This window comes from Gymnogyps californianus, chromosome 3, assembly GCF_018139145.2.
Source record: "Gymnogyps californianus isolate 813 chromosome 3, ASM1813914v2, whole genome shotgun sequence".
In the NCBI taxonomy this organism is placed as follows: domain Eukaryota; kingdom Metazoa; phylum Chordata; class Aves; order Accipitriformes; family Cathartidae; genus Gymnogyps; species Gymnogyps californianus.
Genome location: NC_059473.1, coordinates 48387322 through 48408966, shown reverse-complemented (window position 1 = coordinate 48408966; position 21645 = coordinate 48387322). Strand labels below are relative to the sequence as shown.

The 21645-nt window shown below is 43.4% G+C and overlaps 2 protein-coding genes across 2 annotated transcripts; both read left to right on the top strand.

Moving 5' to 3' along the window:
• The first annotated feature begins 608 nt into the window (after positions 1-608).
• Positions 609-7519, top strand: LOC127014935 (sulfotransferase 6B1-like). Its single transcript, XM_050894588.1, has 7 exons — positions 609-810; positions 2305-2441; positions 3113-3202; positions 3855-3981; positions 4783-4877; positions 5396-5552; positions 7157-7519. Exons 1-7 carry the CDS (start codon positions 609-611, stop codon positions 7285-7287), a joined length of 939 nt encoding a protein of 312 aa, XP_050750545.1. The 3' UTR covers positions 7288-7519.
• A 5964-nt stretch (positions 7520-13483) lies between these two features.
• On the top strand, positions 13484-20839 carry LOC127015039 (sulfotransferase 6B1-like). Its single transcript, XM_050894749.1, has 7 exons — positions 13484-13685; positions 16046-16191; positions 16653-16742; positions 18333-18459; positions 18894-18988; positions 19411-19567; positions 20709-20839. The coding sequence occupies exons 1-7, from the start codon at positions 13484-13486 to the stop codon at positions 20837-20839; spliced, it is 948 nt and encodes a 315-aa protein (XP_050750706.1).
• The last annotated feature ends 806 nt before the right edge of the window (positions 20840-21645 follow it).

Below are 21645 nucleotides of genomic sequence, written 5' to 3'. Positions count from 1 at the left end.
CGAACAATGGCTGAAGTGTATGTGTGTCCGTGTGCCCTCCTGGGCACCGGCTGGAGGGAGCAGTCAGCCACCCTCACAGGACGGTCCACAGCTCAGTCGCTGGTGCACTGAACATTTTCTCTCCCAATCCCAACATGTTTGATCCCATTTTGGTGAGAATGATGAGTGATATAACATAAAAAAAAATCCCAGCAGAGCGAGTACTGGAAAGAGCAGAACTGCCATGAGGAATGTGATGGTGCCGTTTAAAACCCAGCCTGCAATTCACGTTGTTCTATTTCGATATATTTTGTTTATGAACTCTGTGCTGTAATTACAGATTTTTTTGGCATGATATTTTGAAGTTAGTTGAGCCCTTTAACCTAGAATGCAATTGCATTTTCTTGTTTTTCTTGTTTGCTTATGTTCAACTTCTGTTGATTTCAAAAGGTTCAAACGACTTAAGGTCTTTGACTGGAGTTGCGTTATTTCTTTACAGTTTCAGAAAGAGCTATTGCTCACAGGGTCAAAAAAAACCCCAACCCCCTATTAAAAGGCAATCTGTGGCTCGCTTTTTCTGCATAGCATTTCACACTGTGGTGGAGCCTGTGTGTGAGAGAGAGAGAAGAATGGAGAAGTTTGGGAAAATAATGACTGATCTCGTAGAGAAGGCAGTAGTTGCTGCTAACACAATGGATCGTGATGAACTGCTTTTTTCTCACAAGGGGATTCTCTACCCTGTTACTCTTTCCAGTCCTGAAGTATTCAGAGCCATGGAGTCCCTTGAAGCCAGAAGTGATGATATCATTTTGGCAGGATATCCTAAATCTGGTGAATATAGTTTGCTTGCTTTGTAAAGTTATGTAATGGCAAATAAGTAGGTTCGTAGTAAATATATATAATATATATTGTATGATATAGAATATTATATATTATACTAAATAATAATATTTAGAATTTTCACAAAATTTTGTAGAACTAATTTTGTTCTCCAAAAGCACAAAAAAGTTAATTATGAAGATTTTATATACGGCATTTTTCAAATGACTGAGAAAAAGACACCGGATTTTCTTTTCTATAGCATGTAAAGTTTTTGTTATCTTTACTTTCTATAGTTATGAAGTTAAATGCACAAATAATAGAGAATTAAAATACAGCTCTCACACCACCGATAACTAGATCTCCTGATATTGCAGGATCTGCTCTCACATTTATATTTTTAAAGTTAATAGCTTTATGTTTTTACACAGAATGGAGCTTTTGGTACCTTCACATGCCATGCTGCATATTCTTTAGTTTATTTCACATAGATGTCAAGAATATCTGAAATCCGTAACTATCAAAAAATTATTTTTGTAACACTTGAAGCGATCACACTGATCTTTGACTATTGGGAAATCAAGAGATCTTTGCTAGAGTTGCGACTTTACCCTACATCTTTGCTCCTTCTGCCTGAAAGCACCCTATAGTGGCCCATATCAGAGCTACAGGTTTGGATTAGATGTGTCTCATATCCATTTTAATGTAGCTGTTTCTCTCCTCCAGCAATTGGATTCACACTGTCTTACAGTAGATAGTCACATTTGACAGATTGTAAAGTTTTTGCTTTTTTATGATGTTTTCTTTTTGAAGAAATGCTATGTACCAGAATGCAGTTATTAAGACTGTTGTGACAAAGATGTAGGAACCCAGTGTTCAGAAGTCAAGAAATGGTAAACTAAAGTTGGGAGTTCTCTAGAGGCTCTTTTTTATGTTTTGAATAAAAATATAAAAATGTGTATAGGAAATATCACTTTAGAGAATTTTTGCTTATTGGTAAAGAACATGAGCACACGCAGCACAATTTTCAGATCTACTTCTGTTCCTGTGTTGAAGTTCTGTGACCCCTTTCCTCCCAAGATAATCCTGTGCAGCACATCAGAAAACATATGTAATAATATACTAGGTTTTGAGGTACAGGTTTACCACCCCAATTCTCCTTATATTTGTCACAATAAAAATTTATTACATTAATGCATGTTTTCCTATTTGAATTTTAGTGGTTCTTCTCCTTTATTAGTTAATTTACAATATACAAGTTAATTTACAATATACAAGTTAATTTACGATGTACTGAGCCATTTGAGTTGGAGAAGTGTATCCTTATAAACAGCAAAGGTAGGACCCTGAGAGGCGATTGTCCAGATAGTCAGCTGTGGTTGTATCACATGAAAGGAGACCAGGCAACTCACCTGGTAGTACTACCTACCTCTTGGTTTTCCTGGCAAATCCGTTACTGTTTATTCTAAAGGTTTTACAAACAATTCTGTATTTTTCCCCTTTCAGGCACAAATTGGGTAGGTCAAATCTTAAGTGATCTGGTAGTCATATTTGAGAAGAAAACGCAGAATAAAGAAAGCAGCGTGAGTGATGAACCACCAGAATTCCCCTACCTCGAAATGGGAGATGCTGGGAAATATGAGGTGGGCACAGGATACGTATGAAAGGTGTCAAAATTTTGTGCTTCAAATACTAAATATATGGTGTGTGTAATATTCCACTGTTTGATAAGAACTCTCCCACTTCTCTGGCTGTGGTATCTGGTCAGGATGAATCTCATCTGCATTGCCAAATGCTGAGGGACAAATGGACATTTCAGAGGGTTTGAGAGGAGCACATACTCATTAGATACACAAGAACTGCAGAAATTCAATGTAGCATGTTTTGTATTTAAGAAGAGTTTCATGAAATGTCAAATACTGAAATACTGGCTTTTGCCTCTTTTACTAGTTCTTCCCTCCTCACCCCTTCTCTCTCTCCTCAAGATCCTTCAGCTTTCACATACGCCCAGTTAGAGTCTGCATCTTACCTTTAGATTTGATTCCTTGTCTAACAGAACATGTTAAATTCATTATCACTGAAGAGAACTAGCAATGGATAATCTTTTTCCAATCACTTATTCTCAGGGGCTTTTGAAGATTAGAGCTACTCAGAGCAGTCCACTAAGATCCCAGGATAACACTCACAAAAAATAAGTACTTCTATCAGCCAATAACTGTTGATAAGTTTAGCAAGGCAATATTTTATCATAGGCTGATGAAAAGAATACTTGTACTAACTGAACTGTCCACTTCCCTCCTTCCAATTCTTAAAGCGAATGAACAAATTACCTTCTCGAAGAGTTATATTTACTCATCTCCTTCCTGAAAATCTTCCCAGGTCTATCTTCAAAAATAAAGCCAAGGTGAGTGCTGATTTTAATATCTTGAAAGCAAATACTCCAACAGATTTTTTTTAAAGCCAATTTAGTACTTTTCTGCCAATTTTCAGAATCACTCTTATACTTAAGTGTTTAGCCTGGCCATTTCTACATGCCTGTTTAAGTACTGCCATTCATCTCACTTAATCTCAGTTCATCCTTATCGACACCTTTGACTCAGTCTCCACAAGTGAGATGGGGGGGTGGAACAAATCCTCCAGCAGTAAAATGTATTTTTTTGACACAGTTTCCTATGGGAGGCATTTTATGGTGGTGTCACAAGTGAGGGTTTCAGTGTGTCAAGTTTCAGAGAGAATTTGTATTTTTGTGATTTTTCCCCACTACCTAAATGATGAATGATGCTTGTATCGAGTGAAACATACTTAGATTCTGCATAATTAATTTGATTAATCTGTAAAAGATATTTTAATAATTATAGGCAATCATCTTCACAACATACTGAAGCAAAGTGAAATACTTCACCTTCTGAATTTAGAATGAAATTGCTATTTCTGCAAGTAGTATACAAGATATTAGAAATTCTCCAAACTGCAATTATAAAGTAGATTATTGTTTTCTTCATACTATAGTCTGTTATGTCTTTCTGTACAAATAAAATATTTTAATTTTTTTCTAGATATTGTTGCTGCTTCGCAATCCGAAAGATGTAGCTACGTCTTTTTACCATTTTACCAATGGCTTGTCTCTTCTTCCCTCCTATGAGACCTGGGATGATTTCTTCATAGCTTTCATGACGAAGAAAAGTACAGTATATTCTTCTGTCTGTGTCAATTATTCAATACTTTGACTTTGTCTAAAAACCTTGTACTTTGTAAATCAGCTTCACTAGGATTTTTTGGTTTACAGTACAAAAGTACAGATTAAAGACAGAAAGTTAGAAATTTGAACTAAAGTTTACAGCACTTGTCTTTTACTGCCTGAGGATAAATCCTTATCAAAACTCCACTTCCACAAACTGCTTTAACTTGCATAAACTGATATTTTCTCTGGAAGAAGCAGTTCCTCCTTATCTCTGTCTTGGATCCCCTTCACCCCTCCTCTCCAATGTCCATCATTTTATGCCCACGCAGACGTCTGAACACCCACATGCCAAATTGGACCAGAGGAATGATTTGGACTAGGTCTAGTGAATTAAAAAAAAAAGAAAATAATCCCACTAGTTTAAAATTGCATAAATTCTTCAGTTTGGCATATCACATGGCCAGCAGAAGGGAGAGTTAAACAAAGTTTTAAACTGGACTAAAGGAGTCTGCAAGATGGTTTGAGTACTGACAGCTCTTCGGTGGACGCACATCTGTCTTGAAATACTAACAAGTTTTACTGTATTGACTTACAAATTGTATCATAAGCCTGAGATGTGCATGTGTCAGAACAGCCTGGAGCAAAACCCCATAATTCACACAGAAGGGTGTAAACTCTGGCATAGATATGATTAATAATGCCCACGGTTGAGGGGTCAACTTATGGAGTAAAAATTGGTTTATTTCATAAGGAACTTGTCTAATCTTCATTTATGCTTCATCTTAGCATTTTGTTTTATTTAGTGCCCTGGGGATGCTACTTTGAATACCTTTCCAAATGGAACAAATATGCCGATGATGAAAATGTTATGACAATAACTTACGAAGAGCTAAAAGAGGTGAGGTTACCAATAGTTACAAATATTTTATACTTCAAAGAGCATTTGTTCCTAACCAATTAACCATTATATTCAGGTAGTGTATTCAAACTGCATGATACTGTATGAGAAAGATAGATTCTTGTTTTAAGGGAAGGAAAGATGAAATTCAAACTTAAAAGCCTTTTTAAAATTTTGTTTGTGAAAATGATCCTTGTTTTCTCTTTAGCTGTGATATAAGCCCAAATCACTGTAAATCAAAATCCCCAGTAATTTTTTTGGAGGAGCTTTTATATATTCAACAATGTAGATTTTGCTCAACTGTAAATCACATATAATCTTTTGTGATGTATAGGAAGACTCATATATCCTCTGAAATAATTATGGAGAAGAGAAACACTATGTACCACTTAGTCCTACTGAACTCTATGAATATTCTATATACGTAGCCAGCAGAGAGATGTAGGGAAGTGCAAACACCTTGGAGAGCAGTGTAATTTGTTTGAATGTCATGTGGTATGTTACATTCCCCTTTTCAGAATCCGGTCCTGGGTGTGAAAAACATAGCTGCTTTCTTTGGGATTTCCCTGACTGAGAAAGAGCTTCAGAGTGTGGCAGAGAGGAGCAGCTTCCAGTCAATGAAGAAGAACTCGCAGAAAACCCATGGCTCATTTGGCAATATTTTATTTCGCAAAGGTAGGAAGCTCCGAGAGGTCCAGAGGTAGAAATGTCACACTCTCAAGAACTTGGGCTACCCATCCTTTGCTTCTTTTTTGCACACATATTAGCATTACAGATCAGTACCAAGCAGGTTATCACTGTTATGCTTGAGAAGACTAGTGTCGTGGTTTAACCCCAGCCAGCAACTAAAGCACCATGCAGCCGCTTCCCCCTTCCCCTCCCAGTGGGGTGAGGAGGAGGAAAGAGGGGAAAAAAAAGTAAAACTCGTGGGTTGAGATAAGAACAGTTTAATAACTAAAGTAAAATATAATACTAACAATAGTAATAATGAAATATAATAATAATAATAGTAATGAAAAAGAATATAACAAAAAAGGAGGGGGAGGAAGGGAAAAAAACAAACAAACAAAAAAACCCACCAGTGATGCACAATGCAATTGCTCACCACCCGCTGACCGATGCCCAGTTAGTTCCCGAGCCACGGTCCGCCCCGCCCGGCCAACTCCCCCCTGTTTATATACTGGGCATGATGTTCCATGGTATGGAATACCCCTTTGGCTGGTTCAGGTCAGCTGCCCCGGCTGTGCTCCCTCCCAGCTTCTTGCACACCTGCTTGCTGGCAGAGCATGGGAAACTGAAAAGTCCTTGGCTTAAGATAAGCGCTACTTAGCAACAACTAAAACATCGGAGTGTTATCAACATCATTCTCACACTAAATCCAAAACACAGCACTGTACCAGCTACTAAAAAGAAAGTTAACTCTGTCCCAGCTGAAACCAGGACAACTAGTCAAGGAGCACTGGTGAGGAAGAGACCCAGCAAGGCTCTGGCAGCAGGCTGCAGCCAGCACAGGAGAAGCAACCGCACAGAGCAAATTTTAGAGTCCTACAGATGACTGGCAGGAAGGAGGAACTGTCATGTGTCTGAACTCCTCTCCATCTCTGCGCCAAGATCACTGATTCTTCAGCTGTTAGAGGCTTACCTGAGCAGGCAAAACTGGCCAAACTCAGCCTGAGTAGCATGATCACACTTTTTAGGAGAGTGTAGGATCTCCTGAAAGGGCCACTGCCAACCCCCTGTTCACACTCACAGGTTAGAAGTAAGCCAAGCATGCAAGAATCAGGTACATAGAGAAGGGGAAACAGAAGGGAACTACTTTTGCAGTGTAGTGTAGGGGACACAGATATGAGAGGGCCAACCTGGCTGTCAGAGTCTATTTCTGCATTTTACGTTAAAGAAGTTACTGGATAAAAACTCAAACTGCCAAGGGAGCAGAAACCCAGCTCTGCCTCCTGCCAGATGATTCTTAATCAAGCCTTCATGATCTTCCACCTTGTTGGTCACAACTGACTGAGTAGAGAACTGCAGGGAAAGAGGACTTTAGGCTGCTTTTTCGGACAGTCACCTGAAGAGGACTACATTCTTTTGCATTACAGCAGTTTCACAGATTTGTAGCTCCACTGACTTCACGAAATTATACTGGTGCAAAAATGAGTGAAGTTTTATCTTGAAAAATGGATCAACTCAATTTAGTGTACAATGGCACAAGAATGACAGATCTATAAAATAAAAAATAATAACATTTCTTGTTTTTCAAGAGTTTCTTTGCTTCTTTGAAGGTGCTGTAAGTGACTGGAAGAATCTTTTCAGTGAAGATCAGAATGAGAAAATGGACAAAGCATTTGAAGAACATGTAGGAGGAACTAAACTGGGAACAAAGTTAAAGTATGAAGAGTACTGTAAAGCCTGAAGAGTGATGAAATGTGATTAGACCAAGAGCTTTCCAATGCACTCTCAGATCATCTGAATGCTTTATACTAGAAAACTAGATCAAATGATCCAAGCACCTTAGAATTACTGTAATAATCACATTGCAGCGGCCTTTACAGTGACAATAATGAACAGTGGGCTTTTGTTTTAAAGGTGAGATCTTTGGCTTGCTTTGGCTACACTCATTTGCTGAATAAGATGGCAACTAACCATATTCAGATAAACTTAACAAACAGCGCTGTTTCTGTAGCTGTCACATGGAAGGAAATGCCTCTTTTCTCTTTCTAGCCAAACTCAGTCTTTCTAGACTACTTATAATTATTTAGTATGTAGAATTTCATTTTTTGCAAAAATGTTTCAAGTCAGGCAACATCTTCACAGAAAAGATCACTAGCAAAAATATGGATCTGACACAACCTTAATTAATGACAAAGGATATCTTCCCCATGACGTCAGCACAAAGTGACTTCAGGATCAAAGCTAGAGGGAGGAGAATGAAGGGGAATAGGGATCAGCATTCCTAGGGATTTTAATCTCTCTGAATGCAGAATTTCAAGATGGATTTCAGATTATGGGCTGGTGTTAACAGTCAAGATCCACTCAGAGGAATCATAGAACTGCCCAGGTTGGAAGGGACCTTGAAAGATCATCTGGTCTAACCTTTCATGGGAAAGGGGGCCTAGATGAGGTTATTGCATCTTGAAAACCTTCAGTGATGAGGACTCTACCACATCCCTGGGGAGGTTTTTCCAGTGAATGATTGTTCTCACTGTAAAGAATTTATTTCTTATATCGAGATGAAACCTCTCCCCGTGCAACTTGTACCCATTGCCTTCTTCATGTGGCTCCTTGTGAACAGAGAGCCTCCGTTCTGTTTGTAGCTGCCCCTTAAGTACTGGAATACTGTGATGAGGTCCTCCCTGAGCCTTCTCATCTTTGTGGCCCTCCTTTGGACCCCCTCCAGTCTGTCTGTGTCTTTTTTCAATTGTGGTGACCAGAACTGGACACAGTAGTCCAGGTGCAGCCTGAGAAGTGCTGAGTTATAGAATCATAGAATCATAGAATCATTTAGGTTGGAAAAGACCTTTAAGAACATCGAGTCCAACTGTAAACCTAGCACTGCTAAGTCCACCACTAAACCATGCCCCTAAGCACCACATCTACACATCTTTTAAATACCTCCAGGGATGGTGACTCAGCCACTTCCCTGGGCAGCCTGTTCCAATGCTTGATAACCCTTTCGGTGAAAAAATTTTTCCTAATATCCAGTCTAAACCTCTCCTGGCGCAACTTGAGGCCATTTCCTCTCGTCCTATTGCTTGTTACTTGGGAGAAGAGACTGACACCCACCTTGCTACAACCTCCTTTCAGGTAGTTGTAGAGAGCAATAAGGTCTCCCCTCAGCCTCCTTCTCTCCAGGCTAAATAACCCCAGTTCCCTCAGCCCCTCCTCATAAGACTTGTGCTCTAGACCCTTCACCAGCTTCGTTGCCCTTCTTTGGACACACTCCAGCACCTCAATGTCTTTCTTGTAGTGAGGGGCCCAAAACTGAACACAGTATTTGAGGTGCAGCCTCACTAGTGCCGAGTACAGGGGGACAATCACTTCCCTACTCCTGCTGGCCACACAATTTCTGATACAAGCCAGGATGCTATTGGCCTTCTTGGCCACCTGGGCCCACTGCCGGCTCATATTCAGGCGGCTGTCGATCAACACCCCCAGGTCCTTTTCCGCCAGGCAGCTTTCCAGCCACTCTTCCCCAAGCCTGTAGCATTGCATGGGGTTGTTGTGACCCAAGTGCAGGCCCTGGCACTTAGCCTTGTTGAACCTCATACAACTGGCCTTGGCCCATTAATCCAGCCTGTCCAGATGCCTCTGTAGAGCCTTTCTACCCTCAAGCACATCAACAGTCCTGCCCAACTTGGTGTCATCTGCAAATTTACTGAGGGTGCACTTGATCCCCTCATCCAGATCATTGATGAAGATGTTAAACAGAACTGGCCCCAATACTGAGCCCTGGGGAACACCACTTGTGACCAGCCACCAATTGGATTTAACTCTGTTCACCGCCACTCATTGGGTCCAGCCATACAGACAGTTTTTTACCCAGCACACAGTACACCCCTCCAAGCCATGAGCAGCCAGTTTCTCCAGGAGAATGCTGTGGGAAACGGTGTCAAGGGCTTTACTAAAGTCTGGGTAAACAACATCCACAGCCTTTCCCTCATCCACTAAGCGGGTCAGCTTGTCATAGGAGGAGATCAGGTTAGTCAAGCAGGACCTGCCTTTCATATACCCATGCTGACTGGGCCTGATCACCTGGTTGTTCTGTACATAGATTTGTGTTCCTAGAAATTCATACAACAGTGACAAAAGGCATCCAGAAGCAGGGTCGTCAGCAGTAATACTTTCAGGAATATCCACTTCTTTACATGGCTGTTATGAACTTGGTTGCAATAGTGTGCTCACGGTCAAACTGCATATACTGGATGACAGCAAAATTGGGAGGACAATTAAAGCAATATCTTTTAGTGGTGAGTCCTGGTCATATTCAACATTGTTCTTAACACCGGTGGACAGACTAATATCTGTATCATATACGATTGACTTTTAAGTCTGGGGATCAGAACAAAGGGCTGAAAGTACTGGGGAAAATGGGGAAACAATTCAAAACATTGTAACAAATTGAGAAGAAGTTTGGCAAACCTGAAGTTCAGTAAAAGTCAGTGTAAAATGCTACATTTAGAAAAGAGTAACCAAAGGCAGAGGTACTTAATGGGGGCAAACCAGTCAAGCAGCAGTTGGCGTGAAAAGACCTGAGGAATCACACTCAGCAAGGGCTAGCATGGTGAAAGTGCTGGAAAAAAAAAGGTCAAATCTTCTTCTGGTCTACAGTAACAGGAGGATCATACCTAAGACACAGGGAATAATTACTACAGCCTGTGGTTGAAGGTCAGGCTAAACTGGAGAATGCGGCTTAGGGAGTCTGCAGAGAAATTTAAGGAAGCATCTGGTGGGGAGAACATAAGCATGCTCGATATTTTAGCAGTACAGGGGGAGGACTAGAAAGTCACATTAAGTCCCTTCTAGATCTATATTTGTAGGCATTTTGGAATACAGCAGACCAGCTTTCCATGTTCTTACTGATCCCCTGTCTGTGTTAATTCTTCTTGCATTAATTAAATTGTCACCAAACACTCCAGTTTATGAAACAGGCAAGAGTCTACCAAGTCTGACTTCCTTATGTGATATATTTTCCCCAGTTAGATCCACACCAGATTTTAGAGTTACATTCCACATTCTCACTGGCTGAATCTTATTGCGATTTCATGGCAGCTTTTGGGTTTTCAGACACTGATACTGCACAAGAGCCTTCGCTTGCAGTGAGGCTTTCCAGGCACACTGGGCTTTGAGAAGGAAATGTGAGTAGCACATTTACTTTAGTTAAGAAGGGGAAATTGTTTATCTTCAAAAACTGTTACCCTTGAAGCGTTTTCGGATGAGAGATTATGTAGGTAGTTGTTACTGAGTCTGGGAAAAATTTCTGCAAAGACTGGGTGCTACACTGCTCACAAGGTAAACACAAGCTCAATCAGTAATTCCTCAGATAATAATACTACATCACCACTACTCTATTGAACTAATTAGATTAAAACTAATTGGTGAACACCTAAACTGAAATAAACAGTAGACAAGGCATGGCTGATCTGATGGAAAACCAGACCATGACCTGTTTCTGAAGGTTATCCTCTCCTGTGTCATCGCAGGGCTATGGGTTCAGTCCCCTTCTGCCCTTACAATCTCAACCTGAAGGACAGAGCTGTTCAGAACAGTAACAGCTCACGTGCTTTTGCTCCGTTAAAGATACTCTGTGAGCCCTTGCATTCAGTGGGGTAAGGAGGTGGAAGAGGGGAGGACGGAAAAGGCAAGCTGCCATGTCAGAAAATGAATGTGGACAAGGAGACTTGATGGATGAGTAACATTTTGAGGGGGTGAAAAGTAAGCAGAGGTGAAGGCAATGAGTGTGAGAATCAATTCAGAAAAACTTGGGAATCTGTTTTCAAAGTAAGACATAGTTGACTGACACAACAGCAGTGGTTTTCAAACTTTATCACTGCTAGATCCTTACCAATCGTCAAAAAAAAAAAAAAAAAGAAAAGTATCTTTCTTTCTGGTCTAGTCTTTTTTGTTACCTATGGTTCCTGAAATGCTATGTTTCCACTGAAGAGGATGCTTACATTGTATTTCTGTCTATTTGCTTTAAAGAGGATGAAGAAACCAGAAAAATTATACTAATCCATCTCCCACCTATGTCCTTTCCCCAATCCATTTTCCAAAACAAGGCTAAGGCGAATCTTCAGCTAAGGTGAATCTTCTATTTGTGTTGTACTGCAAATGCTCCTGCTAACAGGATTTCCACCCAAGGCAGATTTTCCTTTAGATGAATTGAACAACTCAGAGTTTTCCCTGGGGGCCATGTGAGCTGTGCCACAGTCATACAGCCTTCCTGCGGGGTCTCCTGCTTACCCCAAGACACTCGGCTGCTGGGCAGACAGCACTAGGACTGGGACTCCTGGCACCCTCAGGACACCTGGTTCCCCTGAGCCTCTCCAGAGAGACAGGGCTGCTCTGAGCCCTCACCTCTGCAGCTCCTGAGCAGCCTGCCAGGTGGCTGTGAGATCATTGAGGGCCCCGCTCATGAGCAGAGATCAGGGTCCAAGGGTTAAAGGACCCAGGGGCACCCGTGTCCCCAGTGGCTCAGGTGACAGGTTGTTAGATTTCATGTTGAGGTGTTATAGAGATCTGGCTCCCTCAATATGCAGGCAGCTGGCTCTGGAGGCAGAAGGAAAAATGCTAATTTCTTGATGCTCTTACTCTTTAGTGTTGGCAAATGGGAAGAGATTTTCCTTTGCAACTCAGAGTAAACACATGGACAGAAAACTGAAAACAATAACAAAGCTGGCAGAAGGCATAATATATGAATGGTGTCTCCAGTTTTTATGAGTAAAACAGCACTGATAGAGAAAATATTTCCAATAAAATGGTCTATTTTGATGGTTCTGCATTTTGGGAGACCAGAAAAATAATTTTAAATGATTCTTTGTAGGTAACTGTAAGCAATCTTCCAGGTCTTACAGTTGTGCTTTTGATTTGACACCTCCTCATGCTTAATTAAGCTTGTGCATAGGTTTACTGTCTAACATCCATTTATGACTAAAGAGACAAGGATGTGATGCACAGCAGTGTAGAGCTCTCCGTGGGTTTGATATATGGGTAGTGAATGAGACCCATACTGTATTGAAGGACGTGAAAGAAAGAAAGAGTGAAAGGCCCCTCCACAGGGTAATTCAGCCTCCCTGTATTGCATGTCTCTGTTGGGATGACCTGTGGAGGTATCTATTTCTCCATCTCAGTACTCCTTATCTTCTGAAAAGGCATCAGGCAGAATACCAATAACTCCCCCATCAAGAACAATTTCACCTGAAGATTAAATTATGGACATGTATAGAGAGAAATAGAACTGAAGTCATACAGGTAGAATTTGATTCATGTTAATGCCTAAGTATTAGAGCTTCACATGGAAGTAAAATTCCACACATTTGATGAAGTAAAAGTCTCCAATGTGAGTATTTAATCATGTGAAGTATGGCTTAAGTGGTACTTGTCCTTAGCTCTGGAGATATCAGCTGAAGTGATGATGTTACAGTGACTGGCTGCAGGATGGAGCCACCACCTGGAAGGAAGTTGCACCCTTGGATATGTACCCATTAGTGGAGTCAATAGCAAGCTAGGTTGAGATCCACTATATACGTGTCCACTACATGCTGGTTGTCCAGTTTGCAAATTGCACTGCATTGCTCACCAGTTAAAAATATTTCAGGGGATACCCTTTATAGGTCTTTCTTTGGTTTCATTTAACATTTTGAATGCTATTAGTTGTTGCCCCAATAGATTCCTGTTCCTAGTATCAGCTGCAGCAAAGACTCTATGTCACTATTGTCAGTCTCCAGTCCTGTAATTTCAAAAGGAGTTAACAGAGTTAATCAGTGACTTGTACCTTCATTCCTGAGTGAAGGCCCTGTCCCATTTGCTAATATGTTGCATAAAGATTTTCTGCATTGTGGAGAGACAGCCTGTATCTGTTTGTTCGAAAAGAGTTCCACAGGGATACAAACATGAGCAGAAATAGGGAAAGAGTCATCGAAATAGTGGAAAATTCTTTTTCACAGAGTGAAAAGATTCCCCCAGAAGGCATGCTGTTTTCCTACAGAGGTATTTTATACCCTGCTATACTTAGCAGCCCAGAAACTTTGGAAGCTCTGAAATCCTTTGAAACCAGGAGCGAAGATGTGATTCTAGCAGGCTATCCTAAAACAGGTGAGTGTTTTTTTCTTGATAAGCAGTCAAGTACACAATGCTGCAATCCAGAAGTTTGTGCCATCATTTAACACAGCAATAAGACCTGAGAAAAGCTTATGGTGACATCAGACTTCATAGGATCATGAATTTAAGTTGTAAGGCATCTCTGGAGGTCAAATAGTACAACCTCCTGCTCAAAGCAAGGGAAAGACCTAACCTTCAATGTTAGGTTTGGTTGCTCAAGGCTTTGTCCAGAAGAGTTTTAAAACTTTAAGGGTGGAGATTCACCACGCACTGGAAATCTATTGCAGTGTTTTCCCACTAGAGTGATTTTTGGGGGTTTGTTTGTTTTTTTGTTGTTGTTTGGTTGGTTTGTTGGTTTTTTACTTCTATGCAGTCAGACATCCACTTGTTGTGATTTGTAATATGCCCCTTTTGTCACTTTCTGGCCAATTTTCAGAAGAGTTGGTTCTGTCTTCATTATAACATTCAATAGTGGAAGACTGCAGTGAGATGCCCCCATGCCTTATTTTTTTTTTTCTCCAGCCTGAGCAAACCAACCCTTTCTATGCATTTTATTTACTCCAGCTCCCAGTGATTTCATGGAAGTTCAGCAAGACTCTCTCCAGATTCTCAAAATTGCTTGTGCTTCAGTGCAGGAACTACACACAGTATTCAAGTGGTGAACTCACCAGTGTTGGGTAAAGCAGGATAATCACATACCTTGATATTCTGACCACTCTGGCTAATACAGGAAAGTATGTTGTTACCCTGCTCGCTGCAAGGACAATACAGGGAACATATCCTGCTAATGAGGGCAGAAGAACTGCTGTTTCCATAGACGTACTGCATTGCAGAATGCAGGTGATTCCCATGTATCTAAATGGAGTGAAAGACATGAATGCCACCAGGACTCTTGGATTATTTCCTCTCTCTTTCACTATGGGCATTTTAGATTCCTTCATTTTTTCCCTATTCACTTCAGAGAAATATCTTAGTAGGTCATTTGCAGAAAAAGAGGAATTGTTGATCCTTATCGCATCCCCTTTGTGTGCAGCCTGTAGAGCTGTGCACAGGCAGAAATGGTTTAAAGATGTGAGGGTCCACCTACACATCCCAGAGGATGTTAGTTGAAAACTGAGACTTGGCCCTCCAAACCCAGTCCCTCACACACCAGTTTTGCTAGGTTGCAGAGGCCAAGACAGCTAAGCCTGGTGCAAAGATGGTGACAGGAGCTTAACGGTCTGGGGGGTTTGGTTGATGACCCCTTCTGCTGCCCGTTGTGGAAGCCTAGCTGGGGGCTGGGAACGAGGCCAAACTGTGTTGATCATGAAGAGACCGTAAACTGAAGCTGGTTGGGAAGAGGGAACAGAGTGTTCCCAAAGACAGCACTGTGGAAGGAGAGCAGAAATAGCCAAGGGATGACTCAGTTGGCCCTGTGCTGGGAGCTCCACTTCTCTTGAGTAATTTCCACAGGGAGTAGTCTGAGGTGACCAAAAAGTGCCAGAGCTGGAAACAGCAATAGAGCTCTGCTTCTGTTTCCACTGGGGGATGGCATGTGCTTCTGAAGTGAGCAGGATAGCACTCTACAATGTCTGGCTGACAGCTCTGTCCCTGTTGGCTTTTGGCATACCCTTGTTGATTATTGCCCAGTGTTGTGGTTTAACCTCAGCCGGCAACTAAGCCCCACACAGCCGCTCACTCATTCCATCCCCGTGGGATGGGGGACAGAATCAGAATGGCAAAAGTGAGAAAAGTCATGGGTTGAAATAAAGACAGTTTAATAGGTAAAGCAAAAGCCGTGCACACAAGCAAAGCAAAACAAGGAATTCATTCACTACTTCCCATCAGCAGGCAGGTGTTCAGCCATCTCCAGGAAAGCAGGGTTCCATCACACGTAACGGTTACTTGGGAAGACAAATGCCATCACACCGAACGTCCCCCCCTTCCTTCTTCTTCCCCCAGCTTTTATTGCTGAGCATGACATCATATGGTATGGAATATCCCTTTGGTCAGTTGGGGTCAGCTGTCCCAGCTGTGTCCCCTCCCAATTTCTTGTGCACCTTCAGCCTCCTCGCTGGTGGGGTGAGAAGCAGAAAAGGCCTTGACTCTGTGTAAGCACTGCTCAGCAATAACTAAAACATCCCTGTGTTATCAACACTGTTTTCAGCACAAATCTAAACATAGCCCCATACCAGCTACTATGAGGAAAATTAACTCTATTGCAGCCAAAACCAGCATGCCCACCTGTTGGCAGGCTAAAGTACAACATAGAGCCACAACAAATGTGAACCAGTTTGACAGGATATCCTGTCAGCCAGGTTGACATGAAAAAGTGCAGTCGAATGGATGGGATACTGGTGTCTTTATTCTTTCAGGAACCAACTGGCTTGGCCAAATGGTGAGGGAGTTGGAATCAACAGATGCCAAATATACAGAAGAAGAAATGAAAGAGAGAATAAATGCTGAAAAGAAGCTAGAGACATTTTCACGTCTAGAATTTGGAGATCCTGGGATATATGAGGTTGGCAGGGACTGAAAATATTGGCACTGCTCTTCTTACAGGTAGTAATAGCTGAAAGACAATGGCTGATCTCAGAGGTAATGGAAAGCCTAGAGCCTTAACAACAGCTATGGTCTGCACAAGTAACATGTACTATTGCCCTTGGTGTCCCAACGCAAGGGTCTCAGAGCACAGACAGTGCTGAGGAGCCACAGGGCTCCAGCCTTGGCCCCAGTGGGTTTGATCAGTAAGACCTTTCTCTTGGGTGTCCTGTCCTCAGGCCTGTCTCAGGTGAAATGGTGCTCTGTGGCAGAGGCTGGCAGAAGCCTACGCCACCAGTGCATCCCTGTGGGTTTTCCAAGGGATAAGATCCTTCTTCTCTGGTCTCTCACCTTTTCTTATTACCCACAATTCCTGAAAAGGCACATGTCACTCAATAAGCTACTTCTGTTCTGTCACATTTCTTCCCACTTGCTTTAAAGAGGATGAAGAAACTGCCTTGCAGAAGAATTATACTAACCCATCTGCCACCTCATCTCCTGCCCCCGTCCATTCTCCAAAGCAAGGCTAAGGTGAGTCTTCTCTTGGCATCACACTGCAAAAGCTTTTCCACCCCAAATTAGCTTTCCTCTGTCTGTGTAAGATGTATTTTCCACACTTTCACCTGGGCTGGTCAATGCACAGGCACATTTCCAAGATTGAAGAGGCAGAGTGCTGTGTACTGAGGCTGCGAACAAACATCCTCTCCCAGCCGCAGCTTTGCTGACTCAAGAGGTTACTATCAGTGGGCTTGTTGCTGGGTGTCACTGCCCGTCAGATCTCCTTCAGAAAGATGCTTCCAGGTTTGTGTCAGAAAACAGCATGGCAAGCGGTTATTCCGTTTGCTTTAACTTGCCTCCAAGACCAGGGTACCTGTGGAAAGCCCACCACAGGCTGGGGCTAAGATAGTCTCCAATGGGAATTGCTGCAAAGAGGAGCAAGGGTGCACCCACAGCCTGCTTGTGGCTCTCCTGTTCAGTAGCCCATGAGCTCATTTCTCTGGATTGGAACTAGCTTAGAAATATGTCCCAAGGGCATCACTGAAAAGCTTCTTGTTTTCAGCCTGAAGCTGACATTAGCAGCAAGTGGCCTGCCAAAGCTCTGATTTCTTGCTCAAGAAAAGGAATTAGACCAGCATTGTATGGTCTGATGGGTGTTAGTGGACAAATAAGTTTGCAGACAACACCAAGTTGGGCAGGACTGTTGATGTGCTTGAGGGTAGAAAGGCTCTACAGAGGCATCTGGACAGGCTGGATCAAGGCCACTGTATGAGATTCAACAAGGCTAAGTGCCAGGGCCTGCACTTGGGTCACAACAACCCCATGCAATGCTACAGGCTTGGGGAAGAGTGGCTGGAAAGCTGCCTGGCGGAAAAGGACCTGGGGGTGTTGATCGACAGCCGCCTGAATATGAGCCGGCAGTGGGCCCAGGTGGCCAAGAAGGCCAATAGCATCCTGGCTTGTATCAGAAATTGTGTGGCCAGCAGGAGTAGGGAAGTGATTGTCCCCCTGTACTCGGCACTAGTGAGGCTGCACCTCAAATACTGTGTTCAGTTTTGGGCCCCTCACTACAAGAAAGACATTGAGGTGCTGGAGTGTGTCCAAAGAAGGGCAACGAAGCTGGTGAAGGGTCTAGAGCACAAGTCTTATGAGGAGGGGCTGAGGGAACTGGGGTTATTTAGCCTGGAGAGAAGGAGGCTGAGGGGAGACCTTATTGCTCTCTACAACTACCTGAAAGGAGGTTGTAGCAAGGTGGGTGTCAGTCTCTTCTCCCAAGTAACAAGCAATAGGACGAGAGGAAATGGCCTCAAGTTGCGCCAGGAGAGGTTTAGATTGGATATTAGGAAAAATTTTTTCACCAAAAGGGTTATCAAGCATTGGAAGAGGCTGCCCAGGGAAGTGGCTGAGTCACCATCCCTGGAGGTATTTAAAAGATGTGTAGATGTGGCACTTAGGGACATGGTTTAGCGGTGGACTTCGCAGTGCTAGGTTTACAGTTGGACTCGATGATCTTAAAGGTCTTTTCCAACCTAAATGATTCTATGATTCTATGTGATGTGTTTAGAAGATGCCGTTTTGGTCAGTCACCAAATCAGAACCAAATTATGTGTTTTCTTCCTCTAGATCCTTGTGCTAGTTCGGAACCCCAAAGACACGGCTGTCTCCTATTACCACTTCTACAACAACATGCCAGTGCTGCCGTCCTTCACCTCCTGGGATGCGTACTTTGCAGCCTTCATGAATGGGAAATGTACTTTGACCTGCATCCTCTGGCATTCCTCCTTTCATGAGGGACATACACAGGACCCTGTGCATGGGAATCCTACTCCAACATACATTACCAAGGCACTCCCAGGACAGGCACATAGGCCTATGTTATGGCAGAAACAGGGAGTATCAGAGAATCGGAGTTTCTTTTGTCTCTAACTCAGAATGGAGAGATCATGAGAAAGCTTTAGCCTGACTTTTCTGTTCCCGCAATACAGCTTGTGGTTCAGTGCTATGTAGTGGCCAGAGCTGTGGGATCCTGCACCGACCTCAGCCGAAAGAACAGACATGTTGAGCCAGTCACCACTTCATCATCCTGGTGCCACGTTTAGAGAGCTGTCTGGGCTGACTCCTCTGATTTGGTAAGGGCCTGTTTGGGGAATACTCTACACAGCTATGTCTCTTCTTTGTCTGCAGTGGCTTGGGGATCCTACATTGACCACTTAGTGGAATGGAACAAATACATCGACCATGATAGGATCATGATGATAAGCTACGAGGAACTCAAAGAGGTGTGGCATCTTATCCAGCTCTTCCTTGATGAGTGCACTGTGGACCCCTCCTGATATGTATGGCTGTGGGGAAGAAGAAACTCTTGGGTCAAGCCTGTCTGCACCTTTAGAAGGGTGTGCCTTTCTGAGCCACTCTTTTATGTTTGGGCGAGGCCCATAGGGGTTAGGAGGAGCATAGCCTTGCCTCTTCATGGAAGGAGTCATATCTGGCACAGGCACAGTTACTTTTGGGAGAGAAGAAAAGGCCTTGAAGCTGAGGCCACCATGTATGGGTTCCCTTTCTGTTAGAGCTCTTAGAATTCCTTGGTGACACTGTGGGAGACAGCCTCCTCTGCTGGGCTTCCCATCAGGTGCTGGCTCCATGCCACAGCCACAGTGTCAAGTCTTTTGGTTTCACCTCTGTGCTATTTCCCTTTGGCCAGAACCAGGTACTGGCAATGAAAAGGATTGCTGCCTTCTTTGGATTCTCCCTGTGTGAGGAAGATTTTCCCAGAATTGCCAAGAAGACCAGTTTCCAAGCTATGAAAGAGAAATCCAAGGAAACCCATGGAAAGTTTGGGGACATCCTCTTCCGGAAGGGTAAGTCTCTACAAATGGAGAATCTACTTTCCAAAGTAGAACTCCAGAAGGAGTTCTGAGTAGGTTTCCTCACTTAGCCATGAACTCACTGGGCTGGCTAGTAAGGACAAGTGTGGGTGAATTCTCTCCTGTGGCATCCTGTACAACAAGCTTCTGCCATTGACGGGATTTGGGGGCTGTTTGTGAGAAACATACCAGAGTGCCAGGCTTAAGGTCCTCAGCCGTTGCTTCCATGTTGCTCCATCTCCCTGTGGCAGCCCCAGTTAGTTAGGCAAGTGAGGTGTGAAGGTGGGGGCCAAAACTGGTGTAGGTTATGCCAACAATTATGCACTAAATCTGCTGGGGCTGGATGGTTACTCTTTACAGAGGGGTTGTGGTGTGGCTGTTGCCTGGCGGTCAGGTGATGAGCGTGATCCTGGATCATGGATCCAGGCTGCACGTGTCACTTCATGAAAGTCCCCTTTGGGATGAGGTATGCTAATGGGACAAGAGTCTCTTGAATCTCAAGGGAATGCATTGCTCACTGCTTTGCTAGCCTCACAGGCATCTTCTTGTTACATACTCAGTGAGACCTGAGGAATAGTCTCAATATGGTTCCTCTTAATGGATGTGTCAGTGATAGCCCCCAAGATGGTCCCTCACAGACCTCCGTCCAGGGCCAGAGCTCTGGCAGCCCAGCATCTTTGATTTCTGACTACTGTGGGCATGGGCTTGCTTTAATGCCTTTCCTTCACCACTCCTTGGAGGAAGATGGATTTAACTGCTCTCCTCTCTGACACCTACCCTACTACCCCAAATAACTTCCCCCTTCAGAGGGAGGCATTCACAAATGAGCTTTCCCTTGTGACAAAACCAGGTTCCCCTCTCTTCCATGTAAAAGCTTCATGAAACCACCTTGGAAACCTCCTCTGGGGAGGGAAGGCATGCAGGCAGCCCATCAGCAATGCTCCCTGTGGCCTGGCTGCAGCCTTTACTTCTTATCTTTGCTACCTTGCCTCTCCCAGGCCATCAGACCTCTCAGGGGCATAAATCAGATCCTTCTCGCCTCATGTGGGCAGTGATTCTGCCTCATTGCTGCCTAGGTATTCTTCTCTCTCAGGAGTGGCTGCCTTCAGTTTTTGGTACTTCTTGTTGTACACAGGGGTTGTTGGGAACTGGAGAGACCTCTTCTCTAAAGCTCAGAATGAAGAAATGGACCGAAAATTTGAAGACTGCTTAGGAGGAACGCAGCTGGCGGCAAAGATGAAATATGATGTGTACTGCAAGGCCTGAAAATAAGCAGATGAGCAGCATGACAGCAAGTCATACTCCAAAGATGATTCTCCAAAGGTGGACAGTCCCCATGTTTCCTCCCCATGAGAAAAAAGAGAAACCCCTCAGAGATCTACCTGGTACCTCCAAGCATTCGGGTGGTAATTCTTAGGCATGTGCTGGGCCTAGGGCATGTGCTTTGGTTGATGTAACTGAATAAAATGTGTGTATGCCTTGAGTGAATGCCTGGCATTCTTCCAGGAGGGAGACGGTGCACAGGCATCATAGCACCAATCTGGTGGTGTCCCTGTGGCTGCTTCACGGCCAGAGATGGTGAATGAGGCCCCTCCAGTGCTCAATGGTGAGGCAGAGGGACCAACACAGGGCCTCTCCTGCTGGCAGACAGCGGGCTTGACATGGATTTGTGGTGTGGGTCTGAACCCCCAAATGTCTGTGTATGGGGAAAGCATGATAGTCTGGGTTTAGATCAGCCACAGCTACCATGGTGTTGACATTTGTGCAGCAAGGTCAGAAAGGCCTTCGACACTTTGGCAAACTCCTCACTTTGGTGCAGGGTGGGACTCCTCGAGCTCTTACTGCCACGAGCTCTTAAGTGATGAACAGCTTATGTTTTCTGAAGTGTTTTGCTCCCATTGGCCTCTCTGGGGACAGTTAGGTAAGTGGCAAGTGGGAAGAACCATGACTTTTGAATGGAAGGCTCAGGGGAAAGAAGCCCCTAGATGACCCTGTTGCTAAACTATTAAAGCTGCATTTGTTCGACAATAAATGCATTTATGCTACATAGGCATGATTTCCACACCCTCCTT

Coding starts and splice junctions, on each gene's coding strand:
- LOC127015039 (XM_050894749.1), top strand. CDS start 13,484: ATGAGCAGAAATAGGGAAAGAGTCATCGAAATAGTGGAAAATTCTTTT. Junction 16,192..16,652: donor GAGATCCTGGGATATATGAG/GTTGGCAGGGAC, acceptor CTTGCTTTAAAG/AGGATGAAGAAACTGCCTTG. Junction 19,568..20,708: donor GGACATCCTCTTCCGGAAGG/GTAAGTCTCTAC, acceptor TGTTGTACACAG/GGGTTGTTGGGAACTGGAGA.
- LOC127014935 (XM_050894588.1), top strand. CDS start 609: ATGGAGAAGTTTGGGAAAATAATGACTGATCTCGTAGAGAAGGCAGTA. Junction 3,203..3,854: donor TCTTCAAAAATAAAGCCAAG/GTGAGTGCTGAT, acceptor ATTTTTTTCTAG/ATATTGTTGCTGCTTCGCAA. Junction 4,878..5,395: donor CTTACGAAGAGCTAAAAGAG/GTGAGGTTACCA, acceptor TCCCCTTTTCAG/AATCCGGTCCTGGGTGTGAA.